This window comes from Haliotis asinina, chromosome 9 (genome assembly GCF_037392515.1).
Source record: "Haliotis asinina isolate JCU_RB_2024 chromosome 9, JCU_Hal_asi_v2, whole genome shotgun sequence".
Classification (NCBI taxonomy): Eukaryota; Metazoa; Mollusca; class Gastropoda; order Lepetellida; family Haliotidae; genus Haliotis; species Haliotis asinina.
The window spans coordinates 65,675,468-65,700,285 of NC_090288.1; the positions used below are offsets into that span (position 1 = coordinate 65,675,468).

The 24,818-nt window shown below is 39.7% G+C and overlaps 1 protein-coding gene across 1 annotated transcript; it reads left to right on the top strand.

Moving 5' to 3' along the window:
- Positions 1 to 7,071: 7,071 nt before the first annotated feature.
- On the top strand, positions 7,072 to 13,709 carry LOC137297400 (uncharacterized). Its single transcript, XM_067829403.1, has 3 exons — positions 7,072 to 7,477; positions 8,281 to 9,545; positions 13,701 to 13,709. Exons 1-3 carry the CDS (start codon positions 7,072 to 7,074, stop codon positions 13,707 to 13,709), a joined length of 1,680 nt encoding a protein of 559 aa, XP_067685504.1.
- Positions 13,710 to 24,818: the final 11,109 nt, after the last annotated feature.

Sequence of the window (24,818 nt, forward strand, 5' to 3'; positions counted from 1 at the left end):
CAGTGGGGGTTCAGGGAAATAACACATTATCTGCAAAACAGAATTCCTTCCCAATCCCTGCCTCGCCACATTCATGTAATTTAGCTATTCAACAGTAAAAAATCAACATGTAAAAATCATAAGCTATCTAAAAAGATAAACTAATTAGACTTCGGCCGCCTATATGCCATATTCTGTGTAACCCCCACGTTGATGGAAGTCACAGTCATGTTAGAAGTCTTCACACAAACGCAGTAAGTTGATAAAATCACCAAAAGATTTGATACAGTGAGTGTTACTCAAGGAATGGTAGGGCATCTACAAGGAGTCACAAAAGGCCCTTGTTTTTTACGAACTATTTAATGTGATGTCCTGTTGTTTCTTCCTCATTTCTTTATCTGACAGGAAATATGTTGTTGAGGGATTGAAATAGAATTGAGTAAATTTGAGACAGCTTTTGGATGAAGTGTTTAAGATAAATGTTATCACTGACGTTTTGCTGCCTTTCGCTGAGTCAAAGAGTGGGGGCATGGAGGAAGAGTGCGATTGTCCATCGACATGAACAACATACATATGACGTGGCATGTCTTCAATTAATACATGCCCCCTTCATCATTGTAAACAAAGGTTGGATCACATTGAATCCAGTAAATGTGACAGTGCCTTGTCACAGGTACGATTGACACCTGCAACCTGTAGGGAAAAAGGTCACATCAGTCAATACCTAGTTGGGGGAAAGAGTCACATCATGTAACAGCTGTGGCCACTCTACAACTCTGCTACCCCAGGGGTAAGAAAAGCCAGATTTATGGATGTCAGCTTCTTTGTTGTGGAAAACACAACGTTTCGGAGTGTATGCTTGCTACTTCACCTTCATCAGGGTGTCGAGCTACGGTCTTTGACGTGGGGACAAGCTAAGATCGGTGACAGGGATTTCGTGCTGAGGTTGGTGAAGGTGGGCGATCACTAAGGCCGGCGACAGGCGTGTTGTGCTAAGATTAGTGGCGGGGGTTTTATTCTAAGGTTGGTGACGGACGTGGTGTGCTAAGATTAGTGACAGGGTTTCATTCTATAGGCGCTGAAAGGGCTGGCGTGCTAAGATCTGTGACAGCGGTGGTATACTGAGGTGATGACAGGGGTGGCGTACTGAGGTAGGTGACGTGCCATGGATGGTGACTGGGTGGTGCGCTAAGACAGGTGACAGGGTTGCATAGTGAGGTGGGCAGCATGTCCAATTATTCTCAGTTTTTAAGGGAAAAGTATCCTGTCTGGTTCCGACATATCATACTAGCTACGCGTGCTTGTGGCCTGTAGCTGCATTTGACGATAAGAAAGTTATTCAAAAAGGACGTAAATTGTACGATCATCAAGTGGATGGACCGACCTCAACGTGTTTGGGTCAATTCAACGCTTCCGGGCGTTAATCTTGAGGGAACCAGGGCTCCTCAAGGCTGTGTCCTGTACTCTGTCCTCTTCACACTTTATACAAATAACTGTATATCTCATTTATCCACCTCTTTGAAAATCAGATTTGCTGATGATTCCGCTTTAGTTGGGTTTATTCGTCAGTAGGAATTAGAGTATAGGAAAAGTATTGTTGCGTTTACTTCACGATACAAAGGGAATTGTCTCACCCTGAAGATAAACAAAACAAAGGAAATGATAATTGGCTTCCGAATCAGAAAAAAACAAAACAAATTCGAACCTGTTTGCATTGAGGGACAGGAAGTAGAAACAGCAGCAGTACATCTGGACACTTTCTTTGACAATAAACTTCCATGGAAATCAAATTCACATGGAAGCGCACAACACATGCTTTTGTTTATGCGCGAATTGCCATTATTTAATGTAGACACTAATATCTTAAAATTATTCCACCAAACATTCATCAATAGTGTTTTAACCTTCTGCTTTCTTGCCTGGAATGGCCATTCAACCGTATGCATTACCCTTTTAAAATGAATATTATTAAGTTCTACCCTCTGGCCGCCTCCGCTTCAAAATCATGCATTACAAAACTAACAGAGCTTCAAACTCATTTGTCCCAGTATAAAACTTCTGAATCCTCCTCCAAAACTGTGATAGTGAAATGAGTGATGAGCCGCGAGTGGTTATTATATCATGTACATTCATCATGTTATGACTCATCAGTCTATTCTGATTAGCTGGACATTGTGTACATATACTTTATATTAAGTGATGTCATATGCTTGGCTCTTTGAATGCAACACAAATTTCCCTTGTGGGACAATAACGTTTATGTTATTTTATCCTAGTTTACAATTTAGGGTCGGCTAGCCCCGCCGGTGAACGCTTTCAGCCGCCGTTGGACCTCTTGGACAAATCAGTTCTCACACTAGACAACCGAGGCTGATAGTTATCAAAACGTTGACGTGTAGTTGTCTTAAATTAAACGAGAGAGGGTGATGCTGTGGGGTGCATGAAAAAAGTAGCCGACAAAATCTGAAACAAAGTGCCTTGCTGTTCTGAGCGGTATTTTCTGTAATTTGAAATACAGAGTTATCTCCCGTAGACCGTCTCTCCCGTCATAGATCATTTCACCTTCGGCAATTTCCTTTGAACCTCTGATAATCAGATAATCTGCGTATGACACAGGCGAAGATGGCAATGTAGCCGATGTCCAGTGACGTCTGGCATAGAAAATATGCGGAAAAGTGTGATAAACCTTGTTGAGAAGGACAGTTAAAACATCACATTTCCAAGTCGGATGGCGGAAGCAGCCCACTGACCAGAATAATATTTGACTTCCAGCTCATAAGTGGACTTTGAAGGATCGGCCTTCGTGCTTTTCGACCGATAAATAAATAAATAAATAAATAAATAAATGAATGAATGAATGAATGAATGAATGAATGAATGAATGAATGAATGAATGAATGAATGAATGAGTGAGTGACAGATAGATAGATAGATAGATAAAACCTCAGGCAAACGAAAATAAATAAAGCCTCAAACAAACAAAACATATGGAAACACTGAATAGTCCTTGTAAGAAATTCAACTTAAGGTGTGGCATTTGTAAGGGACGGATGTGTTTGTTGGAATATTCAGGTATGACATTTGTAATAGACCGATGTGTTTGTTTAAATATTAAGGCTTGGCAGTTTTAGTAGACAGGCGTGTTTGTTTAAATATCAAAGTATGGCATTTGTAATGGACGGATGTGTTTGTTTAAATATTAAGGTATGACATTGGTAGTAGACAGATGTGTTTGTTTAAATATGAACTTATCGCATTTAAAAAGGTATGGCATTGGTAGTAGACGGATGTGTTGTTTAAATATGAACTTGTGGCATTTGTAATAGACGGATGTGTTTGTTTGAATATTAGGTTATCGCATTTGTAATAGACGGATGGCTTTGTTTAAATATTAAGGTATGGCATTTGTAATAGATGGATGTGTGTTTCTAAATTTGGAGATATAGTAGTTGTAATAGAAGCATGTATTTGTCGAAATACTGAGGTATATCAGATATCTTAGTTGTAATAGACGGATGTGTTTGTTTATATGTGACCGTAGGGTAGCTGTAATAGACTGATGTGTTTGTCTAAATATGGCGGTATGGTACCTGTAATAGATGGATGTATTTGTCTAAATATGGCGGTATGATAGCTGCAATAGACTGAAGCTGGGAAGGAGTATGCTTGATGTAGGCTGTTGGGTAGTCGTATTTTCGTATCAAATGTTAGGTTGGAGCAGGTTTGAAGTAAACCTTTGGGAAGGAGTATGTTTGATGCAAGCTATTTTGTAGGAGTATGTTTGATGCAAGGTTTTAGGTGGGAATATGTTTGAATATGGTGATGTGAGCGGGTAGGTAAAATGTTGGCGAAGTAAGCGGGTAGGCAACAAGTTTGTGATGTGAGAGGGTATTTACAGTGTTGGTGGGGTGACAGGGTAGGTGGAAAGCTAGTGGAGTAAACGGGTAAATAGAATGTTGGTGACGAGTGCAGGTATGTTGAATGTTGGTGATGTGAAGGGGTATTTAGAGTGTTGCAGATATGAGGGGTAAATAGAATGTTATTGATGTGCTCGGATGGGTGGATGTGAGAGGGTAAGTAGAATGTTGGAGACATCCACGGGTAAAGAGAATGTTGGTAATAGGTAATTGGTGATAGGTAGAACGTTGGCTATGTGATTGGATGAGTGGAATGTTGCTGATGTAGCTAGTAGGTAGAAAGTTATGATGAGTAGAGTGTTTGTGGATGGATAGAAGGTTCTGGTAGGATAAATGTTGTGAACGAGTGATTTAAGTGAAAGGGTGCTATGTTGAACGATGTTAGCGGGTGGGTGGAATGTTGGTGATGTTTAAGGGTAGGTAGAATGTTGATGATGCGAGAGCATATGGATAATGTTGGTGATGTACCGGGATGATTGGAATATTTGGTGATACCAGCAAGAAGTGTAAAATGTTTGGACATGTTTGGGAAGAATATTGGTTATGTGAGCGGATGTCTGGAATGTTGGTGATTTGAGAGGGAAGCTAGCATTTTATTGATATGAGAGAGAAGTTAGAATGTTGGTGATATCCGAGGATGGGTAGAATGTTGGAGATGTGCGCGGGTGGATAGAATACAGGTGAATAGAACGATTAGGTAAAATGATCATGATTTAAGAGCGTAGTTAGAATATTGGTGATGTGAGCGGGTGGGTGGAATGTTCGTCTTGTGAGCATGAGGTAGAATGTTGGTGATGTGGGTAGGTGTTTAAAATGTTTCTTATGTGTGAGAGAGTGTTGATAAATGTTGGTAATGAGAATGTGTGGGTAAAATGTTTGTGACGTGAAAGGGAATGTTGCTGATCTGAGAGGGCAGGGAGAATTTTGGTCGTATTAGAAGTTAGGTAGAATGTTGTTTTTTTACGTGATCGAGTGGATAGAAAACTGGTGATGTATGCGGGTGGATGGAATTTTGGTGATGTCAGCAAGGGGGTGGAATTTGGACGATGTGAGCGGGTAGGTAGAATGTTGGTGATGTTCGTTGGTTAGAAGGGTGCTGGTGATGAGAGGGAATGTAGATGTGACTCGAGTGTTGATGTACTCGTGTAAGTAGAGTTTCGGTGATGCACGCTGGTAGGATGTTGTTGTGCGTGGTTTGGTAGAATGTGTGTGATGTGAGTGGATAAGCATAATGTTGCTGGTATGAATCGGTAATGTTAAGCAGAATGTTGGTAATGTGAGAGGGTAGGTAGAATGTTCGTGATGTGCGCGGGTAGAATATTTGTTAAATGTTGATATTGTGCACAGATAGGTAGAAAGAAAGTTGGTGATATGAAAGGGTGCTTATACTATTAAACGCGTGGTTCGATTTTTCATGATGTGAGAGAGTATTTACAATGTTGGTAAGGTGAGCGCGTATTTACAATGTTGGTAATGTGAGCAGGTATTTCCAATGTTGGTAATGTGAGCAGGTATTTACAATGTTGGTAATGTGAGCGGATTGCGCAACGTTAGTACTGAGATCGTTCAGAAGTAGACATATATTTGTGTAGTCTTCATGATACACAACATTGGATCTATCCGGATACATTTCAATGTCAAATGCATAAATGTCAAATACATTTTCAAATACATTTCCAGGTATATTGAGCGGTATGTTGAAACTGGAACTTTTTGTCACAGAGCTTACCCACAGGTAGTCTCCATTTTCGCTCGAATTTGTGTTCTTTGTTGCTCTTTGTTGCAATATGTGTTTCTATTTTCATTATCTTTTGAGAGATTTCTTGAATTTCCAAAATACCACAGTTTTACTTTTTATGTTCAAATTATGCATGTAATTCTTGGCTAGGAGAATGATATGGTGTATAAGATAATCTGAGTATTTGGAACCAAAAAAGATTGTGCACTTCGTTAAGACAAAACTGTTCTGTATCGTCTCTTTCTTCCGTACAAAATGAACCAACATCACCATCAATTTTCATATATAGCAACTCGCGTTTGGTGTAAATTATCTTGTGAATACATCTGTATTGAAAACCGATCAGTTTAACATCCTTGGCACATTTTCTAAATTTAGTGATATAGTTCTCCAGTTCATATCTTCTTGCAATTGGGTTTTCCATTTCGTACATCCTGTAGTAGATTGTCTTTCTTTATTAATATATGATGAAAGTGTCTACAGCCTGTATAATGTTTTAACATATATCTTAAGGGTTAAGGACTGTTGATGCTTTCCCTGGTGAATTCCCTATTAGAAATAGATTCTCTCCATTGATAAGGAATATTTAGTAACATTTTATTGTAGTGAAGTACAGTACCATTCAAGCCATATTTGTCTTTTAATTGCGCAAAAGGTAATATACCATTGGAGTCACATATATCTCTAACATTACAGAGTTCTTTTGAATACCATTGTTTAAAAATGAAGTTATGATGAGTAAATTGGTGTTTAAGCCATAATGGTTATGTTAAAATATCACCTAACTTATTTCCATAACATTTATACAATCTATAACACACATTCCAAGATTCCAATACATCTTGCCCAAAGGGGTTCTCCAGTGAAACAAAGGTATTGATACTGGCTCCGAGTTTAAATATACATTTATCATCTACAGGAACACATTGTATATGGTTATTGTTCAGAAGGGTTTCTCCAAAATGCATCCATGTATGAAACTGTTCGTGTACAAATCATTAACCGTGACACTCAAACTCACCAAAAGACACACATATCACGAAAGGCAGGTGCTCTAGATGCGATGGAAGAGAGAAAAACACATGTGTTCAGTTTTTTTAGTTGTTGGGGCTCAGGTTGAATAGTGAAAACTTGCCTCGTTAGTAATGGGAGAATAATAGTTTCTTGAGCCCAATTGTTAGACATTTAGTACTTAGAAATTTAGTTTTAAGACATTTAGCGGAGCATATCATCAAACGGGCCTGAAAGTTACTGTATTTGTGAATACATTTCTTGTTGAATCAATTTGTGGGTCCCTTCAGTTCAGTCTGCAACATTGCCGAAATGTGTTTGCAGATTGAAATTTCGGAAGAAGATCGAAATTTCTGTAGGTTTCTTTGGCGAAAAGATAAAAGTGGACCACCGGATGTATACGAGTTTTCTAGGGTCATTTTCGGAATGCACTGTTCACCATTCTTAGCTCAGTATGTCACACAGAGACATGCAAAACTTCATGTTACTGAGTTCCCCCTTGCAACGGAGACTGTTACTGCCTCAACGTACATGGATGATAGTTTAGATTCAATGGAGACAGATAGTAAAGCGGTCAATCTGTCTCACGAACTCATGGAACTTTGGAATTTGGCAGGCATGCACCCAAGGAAGTGGGTATCCAGTTCCTTGATTGTCATGGAAAACATTCCTATTGAAGATAGACTCAAAGAGGTCAATATTTGCATGTCCAAGCTGCCTCAACTCAAGACACTTGGTCTTATTTGGGAGATCTTTTCAGATTTGCACAAAGTAACGCTACAGAAGGACAATCTTTTACAAAGAGAAGTTTCCTCAGAGAAACAGCTCGACTGTTTGACCCTTTATGCCTTCTTGCTCCTTTTACTGTCAGAGCAAAAATGCTCTTGCAAGATATGTGGCTACTGGGTGTAGATTGGGATCAAAGCATTGACCAAGACATGGACAGCAGATGTTGTCAGTGGTATGATGAAATGAAAGACTTGGCATCTTTATCATTCAAAAGGTGCATCTTGACGAGCAGGAATATTGATGACGTAAAATTTCATGTTTTTGTCGATGCCTCAGAGAAAGCATATTGCGCCGTGGTATACAGTGTTGATGCCAAAGAGAAAAACATTTGTGGTCATCATGTTGCTTCAAAAGGTCGAGTAGCACCTTTCAAAGCTCATAGCATACCACGAATGGAACTACTTGCAGCTGTTCTTGGTATTCAGTTGGCTTTGGCAGTGGCTGATGCTTTGAAATGTAAGCTGTCATCTATGATCTTCTGGTCAGATAGTCAAAACATCCTGAGCTGGATAAGAAACCAAAGCAGATGCTTTAAGCAATTTGTCGCTAATCAGGTTGGGTGTATTCATGAAAACACAATGCCTTCCCAATGGAAATATATTCCAACAAGTATCAACCCAGCAGATGTTCTCTCTAGAGGTTCAGCACTTGAATTTTTGAACAGCAAACTTTGGCAAAATGGACCAGATTTCATTAGTCATTGTGAAGATGAATGGCCTGAACAGCCAGCGAGGTTTCACAACACTGAAGCGTCTGAATGCAAACAATCCAGTTTTCCTGTCTCTGATACCTTCTTGACAGAGATTGACAGATCATCTTGGAGATTAGACTCTTCCAATTTTTCAGATTGGAAGAGACTTTGTCGTGTATTGGCTTGGACATGTAGCTTCCTCAACAATGTTCGTTTAACCAGCTCCAAAAGACCATTTGGAGAATTAGAGGTTCAGGAATTACAGGATGCAGAGACTCTGGTTTTGCTAGATTGTCAGAAATTTCCTGATGAATATGCAGCCTTGTCAAAGGGAAGGTCTGTGTCAACAAAAAGCAAATTACTCAGTCTCAAACCATTTCTTGATGAAAATGGTCTGATTAGATCAAGCGAGAGACTGCAGTTTTCTGATGTCATGCCTTATGAAGCACGATGTCCAATCATCCTTCCAAGGAGACACTGGACAACAAAGTTGATTGTCAAACACCACCATCAAAAGAATTGTCATTTGGGCACCAATGGCACTTTGGCAGCTTTATCATCTCGATCTTGGATAATATCTGCTCGTGAGGAGATCCACGAGTGGGAACGTCAGTGTGCCTGGTGTAAACGTAGGAAACCTAAGCCGTCTACTCAGATAATGGCAAACCTTCCCAAGGTTCTAGCAAGATCGTCCAAAGCTTTTGAACAAGTAGCTGTTGACTTTGCTGGTCCCTTCATTACCATTCAAGGGAGAGGCAAACGTCGTACAAAGAGATATTTGTGTTTATTTACTTGCCTCACTACAAAGGCAGTCCACCTAGAAATTGCTTTAGGCTTAGATGCTGATTCTTTTCTTAATGCATTCTTCCGAATGACAAGTCGACGAGGAATACCTAAAGAAGTACTGTCAGACAACGGCACCAACTTTGTTAAAGCTTCAAAAGAACTAAAAGAATTGGTTCAAAGCAATCTGGACTCTGATAAGGTGAAAGGTTCCTTGGCTAACAAAGGTATCATTTGGAGGTTCAATCCGCCTTCAGCTCCCCATTTTGGTGGAGTATACGAATCTCTTATCAAATCAGCAAAACGAGCCATATGCGGAATTCTAGCAAAAGGAGACCTTTCAGATGAGGAGCTAATGACTGCATTTATTGGTGCAGAGGAACTTCTCAATTCAAGACCTCTGACTTACCAGAGCTCTCATCCAGATGACAATATTCCCCTCACGCCAAGTCATTTCCTTCATGGGATGCTTGGAGGAAGTTTGGCTCCTGACATCGATTGTTCTCCATACAACCCAAAGAAACGCTGGCGCCGCATTCAAGAACCTCTCAGACACTTCTGGAGACGATGGATGCGTGAGTGGTTGCCAACATTAAATCAGCGCAGAAAATGGTGCGAGTCCAGTCGAGATTATCAGGTAGGTGATGTTGTAATTGTAGTGTAGCCTGAAACTCCACGAGGGTGTTGGCCACTTGGAAGGATTGTTGGCATTCATCCTTGTGCAGATGGTCATGCCAGACTGGTGGATGTCCAGGTGGGAAAGACAAAGTTCACCAGACCAATCACCAAAATCTGTCCATTAGAATGGAATGTTGAATAAAGAATCCTGAACATTCTTTTGCTGCAAGTAGTCTGAAATGTAAATAGTTTTGTTGGATTAGTTCTGTAAATAGTTACCTCATGATAAACAGTATGTTATCATGGAGGGGGGAAATGTTCAGAAGGGTTTCTCCAAAATGCATCCATGTATGAAACTGTTCGTGTACAAATCATTAACCGTGACACTCAAACTCACCAAAAGACACACATATCACGAAAGGCACGTGCTCTAGATGCGATGGAAGAGAGAAAAACACATGTGTTCAGTTTTTTTAGTTGTTGGGGCTCAGGTTGAATAGTGAAAACTTGCCTCGTTAGTAATGGGAGAATAATAGTTTCTTGAGCCCAATTGTGAGACATTTAGTACTTAGAAATTTAGTTTTAAGACATTTAGCGGAGCATATTATCAAACGGGCCTGAAAGTTACTGTATTTGTGAATACATTTCTTGTTGAATCAGTTTATGGATCCCTTCAGTTCGTTTAGTTGGTTTTCACTGTAAATATTATTTAATTTAGTTTTGGCCCAAGGTCGAAATATTACCTAAAGCCACCCAGTTTATTTTTTACTTGCAAATAGTTTCTTTGATCCTTTCAGTTCGTTTAGTTTGGTGAATTTCTTTTCCGACTGTTTTTTTCATAAAGACTTCCACTGTGCATTCCTCCGCTACAGTTATTGTTTCTAATCTCTGGAGATATGATAGTTTTAAGGACGCAATAAATAAAGTGGCATCTCTAAGGCCCCTTTCATCATAATCTCTCATTGTTCTACCATTCCATAGAAAGTCGAAAAATGTCTTATTTAACTCTTTGAGGAAAGATTCTGGCAGGTTAGATAAAGCGGTGAATATATGCACTAGTGTTTACAGTCTAGTGTAGAGATTTAATAACGATTGTTTTGAAAATTAAAATCAACCAATATTCCTAATATTCTCTTAATATTATCTTGCTTTTTACGTGTGTTAATAATCCATAGGTCTTTCAGCTTTTGCATGTGACTCTCAAAACATTACAAGCTTTACCTTCTTCCCATAGAACCTTTGATTTATGATGCTATATCCTTAGTCCTGACATTTTGTAAAAAAGGTCTAGAGTGTTCATCGCTGCCTGTAGACTATTTTCGGACCAGTCTAGAAACAATTCTGTATCACCCGCATACTGTCCTATCTTGTGTTCAATATCATGTGAAACAATACCTTTAATTTGATTTCTTTATTTTGTCTAATCATTATCCCCAATATTTCTGCGGCTATTGAAAAAAGCTACGGAGACATTGGGTCTACAACCCCTTTGTTGTTGAAATATGGAGAAAGAGGGTCGCAAGAGTACGCAAGATTGATTATCATTAATTAATATTTGAATCCATTTCATCACATTTGTTTCAAATTGAAATTGTTTTAACACATTTACAGTAAATGTTTTGGAAACAATATCAAATGCTTTTTCTAACTCGATTACTACTAGAAGACCACGTTCTTGTCTTAATTTGGCTTCAAAAATTGTCATACAACAAACGAATATTGTCGCTTATACGTCTACCCTATATAACTCTTGTTGGATACTATGTATTAAAGTTGGTAAGGCAAGTCTGAGTCTGTTTGCAATACATGAACATAATAATTTGTATAATATAATTAAGAGTGTAATCGGTCTCCAGCTGTTTAACAATGTCCTATTTTTACCCGGCTTAGGTATACATGTAATTATGCCTTGGTTAATTGTAAAACTTAATTTAGCATTTTAGTCCTTCCAGCAAGACTAATTCAGAATTCTACACTAAAACCATCAATACCTGGACTTTTATTATTTTTCAAGGTCTTTACTGCTGCTGCAACTTCTTGTTTTTCAATGGGGTTTTCTAGTGTGACACATCATCCAATGTAGGGGTTGATATATTACAAGTATTTGCATTGTGTGTTTCAATTACAGGCACAGCATATAGATTTTTGTAACATTTCATTTGTTTCTGTAAAATATATTTACCTTCTACAAAAATATCGCCATTATCAGTTTCTGTTTTTGTCCCTATTTCATCTATATTCACATTCTGCAATGTTAATGATATGCTCGGGCTGATGCGGGGAAAGTTGGGAGAATGGTGTGGGGGATAACAGAAGGTGGGAGAATGATGTGGGGGGTGTCAAAGGGTGGGAGAATGGTGTGGAGGATGTCAAAAGGTAGTGAGAATGGTGTGGTGGATGTCAGAAGGTGGGAAAATGGTGTGATGGATGTCAGAAGGTGGGAGAATGGTGTGGTGGGTGTCAGTCCCCAGAACCTTGTTTCGAAATAAACGGCCCTAAAGATTTGTATGCCTTTGATTTGACTAATGTTATACGTAATTGTTTCAAACTTTGTATAGAGATGCAGTATGTCATATGAAACTAGAAACATCATCACATAATCACTGACATTGGTGACAAAAGCCTTAAGGTACCAAAATATTGAGTGGAGATAGAAAAATTGTCTAAATTTAACAGAACTTATATTTAGTTCCAGAGTGTTTTCTAAAGACATTAAAGGCCAGGGGAAACACGCAGAAAATTAAACAAACCAGTTAATGAGATGTTTGTGTGTGCCAACTTTTGGAAAATAAGAGATTAAGTTCAATCAAGTGTTACATTGGCTTAAGGGTGACAAGAGGATTAGGGGCTAATTGGTAGTGGGCACTGGGGCCCAACTAGGAGGGGAATTCCATGCCTCCTGACAAGTGAGCTGCAGCCAACATGATGTAAGCTGTATTTGATTCAATAATCAATCTTATGATTAGTGAACAGATGTCAGGGATTATTAGAAAAAATATTTTAATCATTACACACTCATGTGATGAATTAAAAACATATCGTTACATTTGACAAGATGAACTGTATTCAATATGTACTATTCTGTATATATAAGGATACATGAGTGTCAGTTTGGCATATTGCATCATGGCAAACGTACAAGTAGACATCGAGTATATTCCGAATTCTCAAGGTGGTGAAAAGGTAGTGTAAGAAGGGTACAAGTTCAGAGTTAAGACTAGGAAAGCAGACCGTGTATACTGGAGGTGTTGTATTAGAAGCAACACTGAACACCCATCATGGACTCGTCACCAAGTATTCCAGGACCCACAACCATCCTGCTAATCCACACAAGGTGGTCGTTGACAAGTTTCTTGGTGCCATGAAAACCAAGGTCCAAGAGGAAACCAAGCCGGTGTATGTCATTTATCGAGAGGAAGTGACAGGTATGTGTGCATTTTAGTCATCTAATGGTCTCACTTTGAAGAAAGGAAATGCCATTAATTCTATCATCTTATTTTCCCACTTTGACGAAAAGAACATTTATCGTCTTAATTTTTCACTTTGAAGACAGGATGAACTTAATAGTGTCAATATATTCCTTTCCAAAACTAATAGATGTATTCTATTCTACCAATCACGTGGAAGGATGGCACTCGAAGATCCCTTATCCCTTATTTTGCAAAAGTTGGCACGCCAATATCACAATCAACGACACAAACACCAACTTTGTCAAAAATGCTTTAATGACCAAGATTTGAAAACATCGACATTTCTAATATTTGCTTCTAATAATTTGATAAGCACATTTAATAACTAGAAACTAACACGCAACAGCTTTTACTTTGGATCACATATTCTGAGGTGTTATTCATTTTGTCATTCACATGATAATCCTGAATAAAACACGTGTACATTGTGAATTTGACATCTAGTCGTGAACTGCCAATAACACAAATGCATGAATGGGAAGTAACATCAATCGGTATCTTAACATTATATCTTGGAAGAATAAATTTAATCAGTTTAGCTTAATGACCAAAAAAACCATCAATTTTTAACTCTCTTTTGTAACTCTATTGAAACGCCTTTAAAACACAAAATTGAACCCATGACTGTAACACAACATCTCCTCTGAACACACATTTTTTGCCATAGGGTCATCATTTCACTGAGTTGCTCTCTCTGTCTGTAGGAGTCGTGAACTTTAACTTTGACCTTATGGCTGAGCTCAATCATCGGAATCATTTTGCACATCTTCAGCAGCAGTTACCAAACTAAAACGTGATCGACGTCAAATACTTCAGACATGAACCAACAATCAACAAATTCTTCCTCGATAAAGTATATAAACTTAGCTTCAGTAAATGTGTCGTCCAGGATTAGATAACAAAAACTGTAGAGAAGAGTAGTATGCAATGTTTAAAAATTCAATACAATCTTCTAGTGTGAACTTTACTCCAAATGCCTCCAAGTTATATCATATCTTCTTGAACTCAATCTTGTCATCAAGCTCCTGGGCTTGACCCGTGTATAATTCACATTGAGGTGTTTCAGTTTTTTGCATGATATTATAATGATGAACTCTGCATCACATATATGGGTACAGTGTTTAATATTTAACAGTTCCAGACTCGGTAGACTCAGAAGACAGCCAAGAGTTAAATAATAAATAAATAAATAATAACAAAATCCCACATCATTTATTTCGAAGCAGAATCTCCAATTCTAGGTGTCAGATGCAATGTAAAACACAACTTTGCAGATTCTGATACCTTTCGACATTCACTTACCGAAACAAATCATCAAAAATGTCAATTCAGCCTATAAAGTTGAAAAAGACGCGATAAAAAAGCCCGCGAAATCGGAGCTCAAACGATTCACTAAATTTCCCCCAGCGCTGGGGGAAAAAGTGGTTTCAACTGTTGTGCTGCGCTGCGCCCATAACGAATGGGCAGGGAATAGGTTCGCGGAGCTTGAAACAGTATGCACGCCCGGAGTATGAGGTCATGAGCAGTAGTCTAATCTTGGTTGTGTACACAAACAAAGAAATAATCTACTGTGGTAAGCAGCCTCTGTCACAGAGAATGCTCAATGTCTGGTTTATTGACACCTATATATCTGTTGCTTGATTGACATTTAGAAGTTGGTGGGTGACATGACAACAAATGGCATGGATTTACAACTTCTTTAATGTTTACAACACGACGTTTCTGGGCTACTTCTTGCCCCTTCATCAGGAGAACGACACCTATATATCTGTCTGCCTGTCTGCAAAAGACAATATGCAATACACAGCTTCAATCAACGACCACATATCAGGCTATACGCCATAAACAAAATAAACTGATTTATGACTCTGCAACCGAGTCCTCTCTCTGTCACATTATGTAATTAGGCAGGTGTGATACTTGAAAGCATGACTTGTTTTTATGTCTGTGGGTTGCAAACAAACTACAGTAGGGAATGATTTTAATGCAGAAACTTTTATTTTGTCAAATCTTCTCACTCCAAGAAACTACAGGGCACAAGACTCTTGATGACTATGGCCACCACACTAGTCAATACAATGAGTGAGAACCTGATCTTTAGCAGACTCCCGAATACAGGAGTTTGCAGGTATTTTTTCTCACTAGTCGATAGCTATTAGCAGCAGATAAGTATAATCAATTCGCCAAAGAACACAAACCCAGATGAGTGGTGGTGTGCAGCAAAGAGCCCCTGCCCAGCAGCACAAAGGCCTCCAGTATCTCGCGCCAACCGGCCCAGATCACGTAAGCTCATAATTCGGGCTCACAACAATAGCCTGGACTTTTTTACAAATCTAATGATAACAAACATTCAAGGAGTAAATATTTTTCTTACAAAATCATGAACCACCAACCATGTTGGACACTCGGGCCATGAGAAAGAGTAGATTCCGGATGACAAGAGGAAATACTGGCAGGGAGAAAATGAAGCCACCCTTTATGTAGAGCTTCACGCTTGTCTCCCTCCATAAGGCGGGTGACTGTCTAATCCCTATTCGCCTCCTACCAAGAGAAATTAATAAGGACTGCTTACTGCTGCCGGTATTACAAGGACTTCCGCTTCACTGATTGCTAAGAATGGGATTATTCCCAGCATGGACAAACTCATTCGTTACTCGAGTGGAAAATTGGGGGTTTTACGTTCAGTATGGTCAAAGGAGTTCTCTCCCCTTTGACATGTGGGAGACTAGACAGTCCATTTGTCCGATATCAAGCCAGACGTGCTCGCTGAGTCATGCCAGGAGGCTATGACTGCAAATAAGAATCGGGACGTCGTGTAGTTGCTTCAGAAAAAAAAACCGTTTTCACAACGGTGTTCCCGGGTTTCCCTTAGGTCTTCCGTATTAGTAGAGTACAACGCAGAAAAACCCAGTAGACCCCTGCTTCTTCAACCCTCACCTACTACCACTACCCTACCAGAACCAGCCCCATTACGACCACGCCCTTAATCCCATCCAAACAACCCCCATCCTCTACCACTCCCCAAACTCCTGTACCACAACCACAAAACACGACCCCACACGTCAGTATGCAACACTGATTACACACACAACTTTATCATATTCATTACACACAACACTATATACATTCGCTACACACAAGATTATATACATTCACTACACACAACATTTTATCTTATGCCACACATACATGTCGTTTTCTGATTGGCTGAGAGTTGTTCTGTTATTACACACGAGGTACATTGCAATATATCCCGCTGACAATAGCAGCCCATTCGGTACTACGTTGTAGTTACTTTTTTTTATCACGAATAACATTAAAAGACGAATGGATGATGGATGGAAATTACCGATGTTTTGCGAAATGATATTGATGGAAGGGATATGAGTCTAAATCTGATTTTCCTGTTGCGTCCGCAAAATCCAGCTATGGCTACGAAATTACATTTGACGCTGTTTCCAATAAATAAATTTTGAAACGATAAACGTTCAAATGTAGTCCCTGTGAATTTTAACACATGGAATTTACATCGCAGCGACATTACTAAGACAATTCCTGCATGAACAACAGCATGGTGCAAGGTTTGAATCGTTTGATTCAAACAGTTTGGCTGAAGTGTCCGATCCGATATCCATGCTTCAAACAGTTCAATATTAACTTTGAGGGGTTCGGTGAGATAAATATGTTGTCCACTGGTCCCTTGGGGACCATGGGTTATGTGCGTGCGTGCGTGCGTGGGTGCGTGCGTGGGTGGGTGCGTGCGTGCGTGCGTATGCATGCATGCATGCATGTATGTATGTATGTATGTATGTATGTATGTACATGCATTGGGATGAACAATCATACAACATACAGTGATCAGAATCAAAATATTTGGACAAAAGAGATATTGACCGATGTGGTGGAATATAGGAGACAGGGACTTAAAGCGAAACTGGATACTCCTGAGTCAATAAATGACGACCTCAATAGGTTTGTTATAGTCTTTATATGATGACATACCATATCCAGAGTTTGTTGAAAATATGCACGGATAACAGTGACTTATAGATTGAATGCATGCATGTACAGAGACCTACTTCTTTTGGTCCAAGACAACTGAAAGACAAATGTTGGTATGACTCTGACAATGTCGTAGGCACCATCTGAAAATCTTTGCCAAAGGATGACGGTGACAGGCATTCCCAGATTGATCCACGCATTTGTGAATCACTCTACAGTGTTGCCTAATCTGAATTATCATAGGTTCCATATTGTTCCACGAACAGGTCTTTAATATTTGGAGCAATGGTTGTTTGAGTATAGTTAATTTTGTACTGCTTCTGGTTTGAACTATATGTGATTTTACTACTCAGGTTTACAGATTCTGATATATGTATTTGATTAACTGAAGAATTAAGTACTCTGAATTTTCCTAAGTGTCCCCAAAAAGTAAATGATATTTCTTGGTTTTACACGGATCCTTACTTATGCAGTGGCAACAGATCTGATTTGAAAAACTTTTGGGAGGAATGTTTAAGGTCCATTGGCCTTCCTATTTCCAGATTCAATTTCAAAATGCCTTTCAAAACAAATTTATCTAAACTATGGTTTTAAATATTAAAAATATTATTAATTTGAGTAAAATACCTAAAACGAACATTTCAATCATGAAAACAGTGTGTGACGAACGAATTTTTATAAGAATAATGGCTATTCTTCTCTTTGTAAGATGAGGGACAAAATGGCTTTTTGATGTAGATACATTATTATAAAATATTGTTCGTTGTTCATTAAGTTGGACCATTGATTGGATGTCAAACCTGGACAATTGTATTATATGTTGGTTTTAATAAAAGTCAACATTTAAAATTTTTTTGTTTGGTCATTTTGAGAATCTGACAAAGTGCCGTTTTTGAAGAATGACCCAGATACATTAAATTCAAACAACACTATACATATTCAATGGATACAACACCATATCCATTAACTACATGCAACACTTTATCACGTTCAGTACACACAACACGAAATACATAGATTATACACAACACATTTTACACAAATTCTCTGCACACAACTCTATATACATTCACTGCACACAACACTTTATCACTTTTACTAGACACAACACTATATGTATCCACCACACAGAACGCTATATACATTTACTAGATACAACACTATAGTATTCACTAGACACAACACTATGTGTATCCACTACAAAGAACGCTATATACATTAATTACAGACAACACCATATGTATTTCTCTACACTAAACACTGTATACTTCCACTATACAGAACACTTGTTTATATACATTCTCTACAAACAACACTATACACATTCACTACGCACAACACTATATACATTCAATACACACAAAGCTATGTACATCAAGTACAGACAACACTATATGTATTTCTCTACACACAACACTTTATACATCCACTACACAAAACACTTGCTTATATACATTCTCTTCACACAACAGTACATACATTCACTACATACAACACCATAATTATACTCTCACTACACACGACACTTTATCACATTCAAGAATATTATTGTTGGAATGAGAGGACAGAGAGTAGGACAGAAGGAGAGGAGAGAGAAGGGAGAGCGGTGCTGTTGGCGTGAGGAGAAGTAAATACAAAAAGCATTGCAGGGATGGGGAAACAGAAAGTAGAACAGCATTGCTAGAATCAGACAAATACTAGAGCAGCATTACTTGAGTCAGGAGGCTGAATGTAGTACACTATGGCGGATGCTGACATCAAGAATGAAGAACAGTATTGCTGCAATCGGAGGTAGGTGGAAAAACAGTGATACGTCTAGGAAGATGAAGGGAGAAAGAACATACCTATATTTTTTGACAATGGAAACGCTGACATTAGCACCTTGTGAAAGGAAGCGGCAGTTAAAATATGACACAATCCTGCAGACACAAAAACTTAGTTGCTCCTGGAAGAGCAGGTAAAATCTTTTCCTTTGCATCAGAAGATGTGGTTAGGGACAGGCGTTGACATCTGTGTATGTGGGTGAGTGTAGATGTGGATTGGTGTAGATGTAGGTGGCGACATATGGATGAGATGTAGATGCGGATGGGTATAGGCATGAGGATGTGATTGTTGAAAGTTGTAGTGGTGGGTGTGTAGATGTTATACCCTGTGTAGATGTTATACCTTGTGTAGATGTTATACCCTGTGTAGATGTTACACCCTGTGTAGATGTTATACCCTGTGTAGATGTTATACCCTGTGTAGATGTTATACCCTGTGTAGATGTTATACCCTGTGTAGATGTTATACCCTGTGTAGATGTTATACCCTGTGTAGATGTTACACCCTGTGTAGATGTTACACCCTGTGTAGATGTTATACCCTGTGTAGATGTTATACCCTGTATAGATGTTATACCCTGTGTAGATGTTATACCCTGTGTAGATGTTATACCCTGTGTAGATGTTATACCCTGTGTAGATGATACACCCTGTATAGATGTTATACCCTGTGGCAGTATAATCTGTAAGAAACCTGACACTTGTGCATGTACACAAAGACACAACTTACATTTACCGAAGTTTACCTTAATAAGCATACGCTTACACTTCACAGTTTCTTATTCTGACACGCATCTACACACGACTCATCTACATCCACAACCTAACCCTAATCTCCCCACATCTAGCCAAATCTACCTATTACTACTGCACATCTATCGCCTAGACCCACCTACTGGTGACGAGGCAGCTGATCAGGGTACGTGGTGTCCATTACATCCACGAAGCCTCCAACAATAACGACTATTTTGATAACCTGTAAAACATCTGTTTAGACATTCATATAGCTGTTTGTCTATTCATGAATGTTTGTCAAAACGTTCCATGACAAGACGAAAGACTAGAAAACAACTCGAGAGCTTCCCAACACTTGAACATATTGACATAAGAACTTGTAATCATGAAATACAACCCTATGGGAATGCTTCATTCTCACGAACACGAGTACACGCTTTCAACCGTACCCTAAATGTGTTACGCACCACCCACTAAAGCAGTGTATGTACTGTTTCACAGTCACCATCATCACAGTGCTTGTCGTTTTTCATACATCACCACCATCACAGTGTCTCTCGTTTATCATACATCACCACCATCATAGTGTCTGTCGTTTATCATACATCACCACCATCACAGAGCTTGTCGTGTATCATTCATCACCACCATCACAATGTCTGTCGTTTATCATAAATCACCACCATCATAGTGTCTGTCGTTTATCATACATCACCACCATCACAGAGCTTGTCGTGTATCATTCATCACCACCATCACAATGTCTGTCGTTTATCATACATCACCACCATCACAGTGTCTGTCGTTTATCATACATCACCACTATCACAGAGCCTGTCGTTTATCATACATCACCACCATCACAATGTCTGTCGTTTATCATACATCACCACAATCACAGTGTCTGTCGTGTATCATACATCACCACCATCACAATGTCTGTCGTGTATTATACATCACCACCATCACAGTGTCTGTCGTGTATTATGCATCACCACCATCACAGTGTCTGTCGTGTATCATGCATCACCACCATCACAATGTCTGTCGTGTATCATACATCACCACCATCACAATGTCTGTCGTGTATCATACATCACCACCATCACAGTGTCTGTCGTTTATCATACATCACCACCATCACAATGTCTGTCGTGTGTTATACATCACCACCATCACAATGTCTGTCGTGTATCATACATCACCACCATCACAATGTCTGTCGTTTATCATACATCACCACCATCACAGTGTCTGTCGTGTATCATACATCACCACCATCACAATGTCTGTCGTTTATCATACATCACCACCATCACAATGTCTGTCGTGTATCATACATCACAAGCATCACAGTGCCTGTCGTGTATTATACATCACCACCATCACAATGTCTGTCGTGTATCATACATCACCACCATCACAATGTCTGTCGTGTATCATACATCACCACCATCACAATGTCTGTCGTGTATCATACATCACCACCATCACAATGTCTGTCGTGTATCATTCATCACCACCATGACAATGTCTGTCGTGTATCATACATCACCACCATCACAGTGTCTGTCGTGTATCATACACCACCACCATCACAGTGTCTGTCGTGTATCATACATCACCACCATCACAATGTCTGTCGTGTATTATACATCACCACAATCACAATGTCTGTCGTGTATCATTCATCACCACCATCACAGTGTCTGTCGTGTATCATTCATCACCACCATCACAGTGCCTGTCGTGTATCATACATCACCACCATCACAATGTCTGTCGTGTATCATACATCACCACCATCACAATGTCTGTCGTGTATCATACATCACCACCATCACAATGTCTGTCGTGTATCATACATCACCACCATCACAATGTCTGTCGTGTATTATACATCACAACCATCACAGTGCCTGTCGTGTATTATACATCACCACCATCACAATGTCTGTCGTGTATTATACATCACCACAATCACAATGTCTGTCGTGTATCATACATCACCACCATCACAATGTCTGTCGTGTATCATACATCACCACCATCACAATGTCTGTCGTGTATTATACATCACCACCATCACAATGTCTGTCGTTTATCATTCATCACCACCATCACAGTGCCTGTCGTTTATCATACATCACCACCATCACAGTGTCTGTCGTGTATCATACATCACAACCATCACAATGTCTGTCGTTTATCATGCATCACCACCATCACAGTGTCTGTCGTGTATCATACATCACCACCATCACAATGTCTGTCGTGTATGATTCATCACCACCATCACAGTGCCTGTCGTTTATCATACATCACCACCATCACAATGTCTGTCGTGTATTATACATCACCACCATCACAATGTCTGTCGTGTATCATTCATCACCACCATCACAGTGTCTGTCGTGTATCATACATCACCACCATCACAATGTCTGTCGTGTATTATACATCACCACCATCACAATGTCTGTCGTGTATCATTCATCACCACCATCACAGTGCCTGTCGTTTATCATACATCACCACCATCCCAGTGCCTGTCGTTTATCATACATCACCACCATCACAGTGTCTGTCGTGTATCATACATCACCACCATCACAATGTCTGTCGTTTATCATAAATCACCACCATCATAGTGTCTGTCGTTTATCATACATCACCACCATCACAGAGCTTGTCGTGTATCATTCATCACCACCTTCACAATGTCTGTCGTTTATCATACATCACCACCATCACAGTGTCTGTCGTTTATCATACATCACCACTATCACAGAGCCTGTCGTTTATCATACATCACCACCATCACAATGTCTGTCGTGTATCATACATCACCACAATCACAGTGTCTGTCGTGTATCATACATCACCACCATCACAATGTCTGTCGTGTATTATACATCACCACCATCACAGTGTCTGTCGTGTATCATGCATCACCACCATCACAGTGTCTGTCGTGTATCATGCATCACCACCATCACAATGTCTGTCGTGTATCATACATCACCACCATCACAATGTCTGTCGTGTATCATACATCACCACCATCACAGTGTCTGTCGTTTATCATACATCACCACCATCACAATGTCTGTCGTGTATTATACATCACCACCATCACAATGTCTGTCGTGTATCATTCATCACCACCATCACAGTGTCTGTCGTGTATCATTCATCACCACCACCACAATGTCTGTCGTGTATCATACATCACCATCATCACAATGTCTGTCGTGTATCATACATCACCACCATCACAATGTCTGTCGTGTGTTATACATCACCACCATCACAATGTCTGTCGTGTATCATACATCACCACCATCACAGTGTCTGTCGTGTATCATACATCACCACCATCACAATGTCTGTCGTGTAGTATACATCACCACCATCACAATGTCTGTCGTGTATCATTCATCACCACCATCACAGTGTCTGTCGTGTATCATTCATCACCACCATCACAGTGCCTGTCGTGTATCATACATCACCACCATCACAATGTCTGTCGTTTATCGTACATCACCACCATCACAATGTCTGTCGTGTATCATACATCACCACCATCACAATGTCTGTCGTTTATCATACATCACCACCATCACAATGTCTGTCGTGTATCATACATCACAAGCATCACAGTGCCTGTCGTGTATTATACATCACCACCATCACAATGTCTGTCGTGTATCATACATCACCACCATCACAATGTCTGTCGTGTATCATACATCACCACCATCACAATGTCTGTCGTGTATCATACATCACCACCATCACAATGTCTGTCGTGTATCATTCATCACCACCATGACAGTGCCTGTCGTTTATCATACATCACCACCATCACAGTGTCTGTCGTGTATCATACATCACCACCATCACAGTGTCTGTCGTGTATCATACATCACCACCATCACAATGTCTGTCGTTTATCATGCATCACCACCATCACAGTGTCTGTCGTGTATCATGCATCACCACCATCACAATGTCTGTCGTGTATCATACATCACCACCATCACAATGTCTGTCGTGTATCATACATCACCACCATCACAATGTCTGTCGTGTATTATACATCACCACCATCACAATGTCTGTCGTGTATCATTCATCACCACCATCTCAGTGCCTGTCGTTTATCATACATCACCACCATCCCAGTGCCTGTCGTTTATCATACATCACCACCATCACAGTGTCTGTCGTGTATCATACATCACCACCATCACAATGTCTGTCGTTTATCATGCATCACCACCATCACAGTGTCTGTCGTGTATCATACATCACCACCATCACAATGTCTGTCGTTTATCATACATCACCACCATCACAGTGTTTGTCGTTTATCACACATCACCACCATCACAGTGTCTGTCGTGTATCATACATCACCACCATCACAACGTCTGTCGTGTATTATACATCACCACCATCACAGTGTCTGTTGTTTATCATACATCACCACCGTTGCAGTGTCTGTCGTGTATTATACATCACCATCGTCACATTGTCTGTCGTGTATCATACATCACCATCATCACAGTGTCTGTCGTCTATCATACATCACCACCATCACAGTGTCTGTCGTCTATCAAACATCACCATCGTCAGAGTGTCTGTCGTGTATCATAAATTATTACTATCACAGTACTTATGCTGCATCACGTATCACCACCGTCACAGTGTCTGTCGTATCATAAATCATTACTATCACAGTACCTATCCTATACAACTTATTACCACCATCACAGTGCCTGTCGTGTATCATAAATCATTACTATCACAGTACTTATCCTATATCACTTATCACCACCACTATCACGAACAACACAGGAATATTGAGTGACCAGTATCATTTGCAACACAGGCGTCGTGCGTTCTTGTACAGCATCATGGACAACACAGGGTGTAAGCAAAGACTTCTTGATAACATTGGTGCTAAGGTTGTTGTATGCACCTGGCTCCTGGAAACATAATGGGTGCGAGCGAGATCCCAACGCACACGTTTTCCAGCGTCCCATGGGGTGTGACGAATAGCAATTGTGACCAGCCTGAAAGACCGGGCAGCAGTACCCCGATGTGTGAATGGCTTCTTGTTCTCTCTATGTGCCAAAGGTGAAATTTCTGCGCATGGATAGCGAGATACCAGTTGGTATACACATTGGTATGAAAACAACCTGATCAAACCAAAATATAAAATAACATGTTTTACATGAACATCATTGGTAT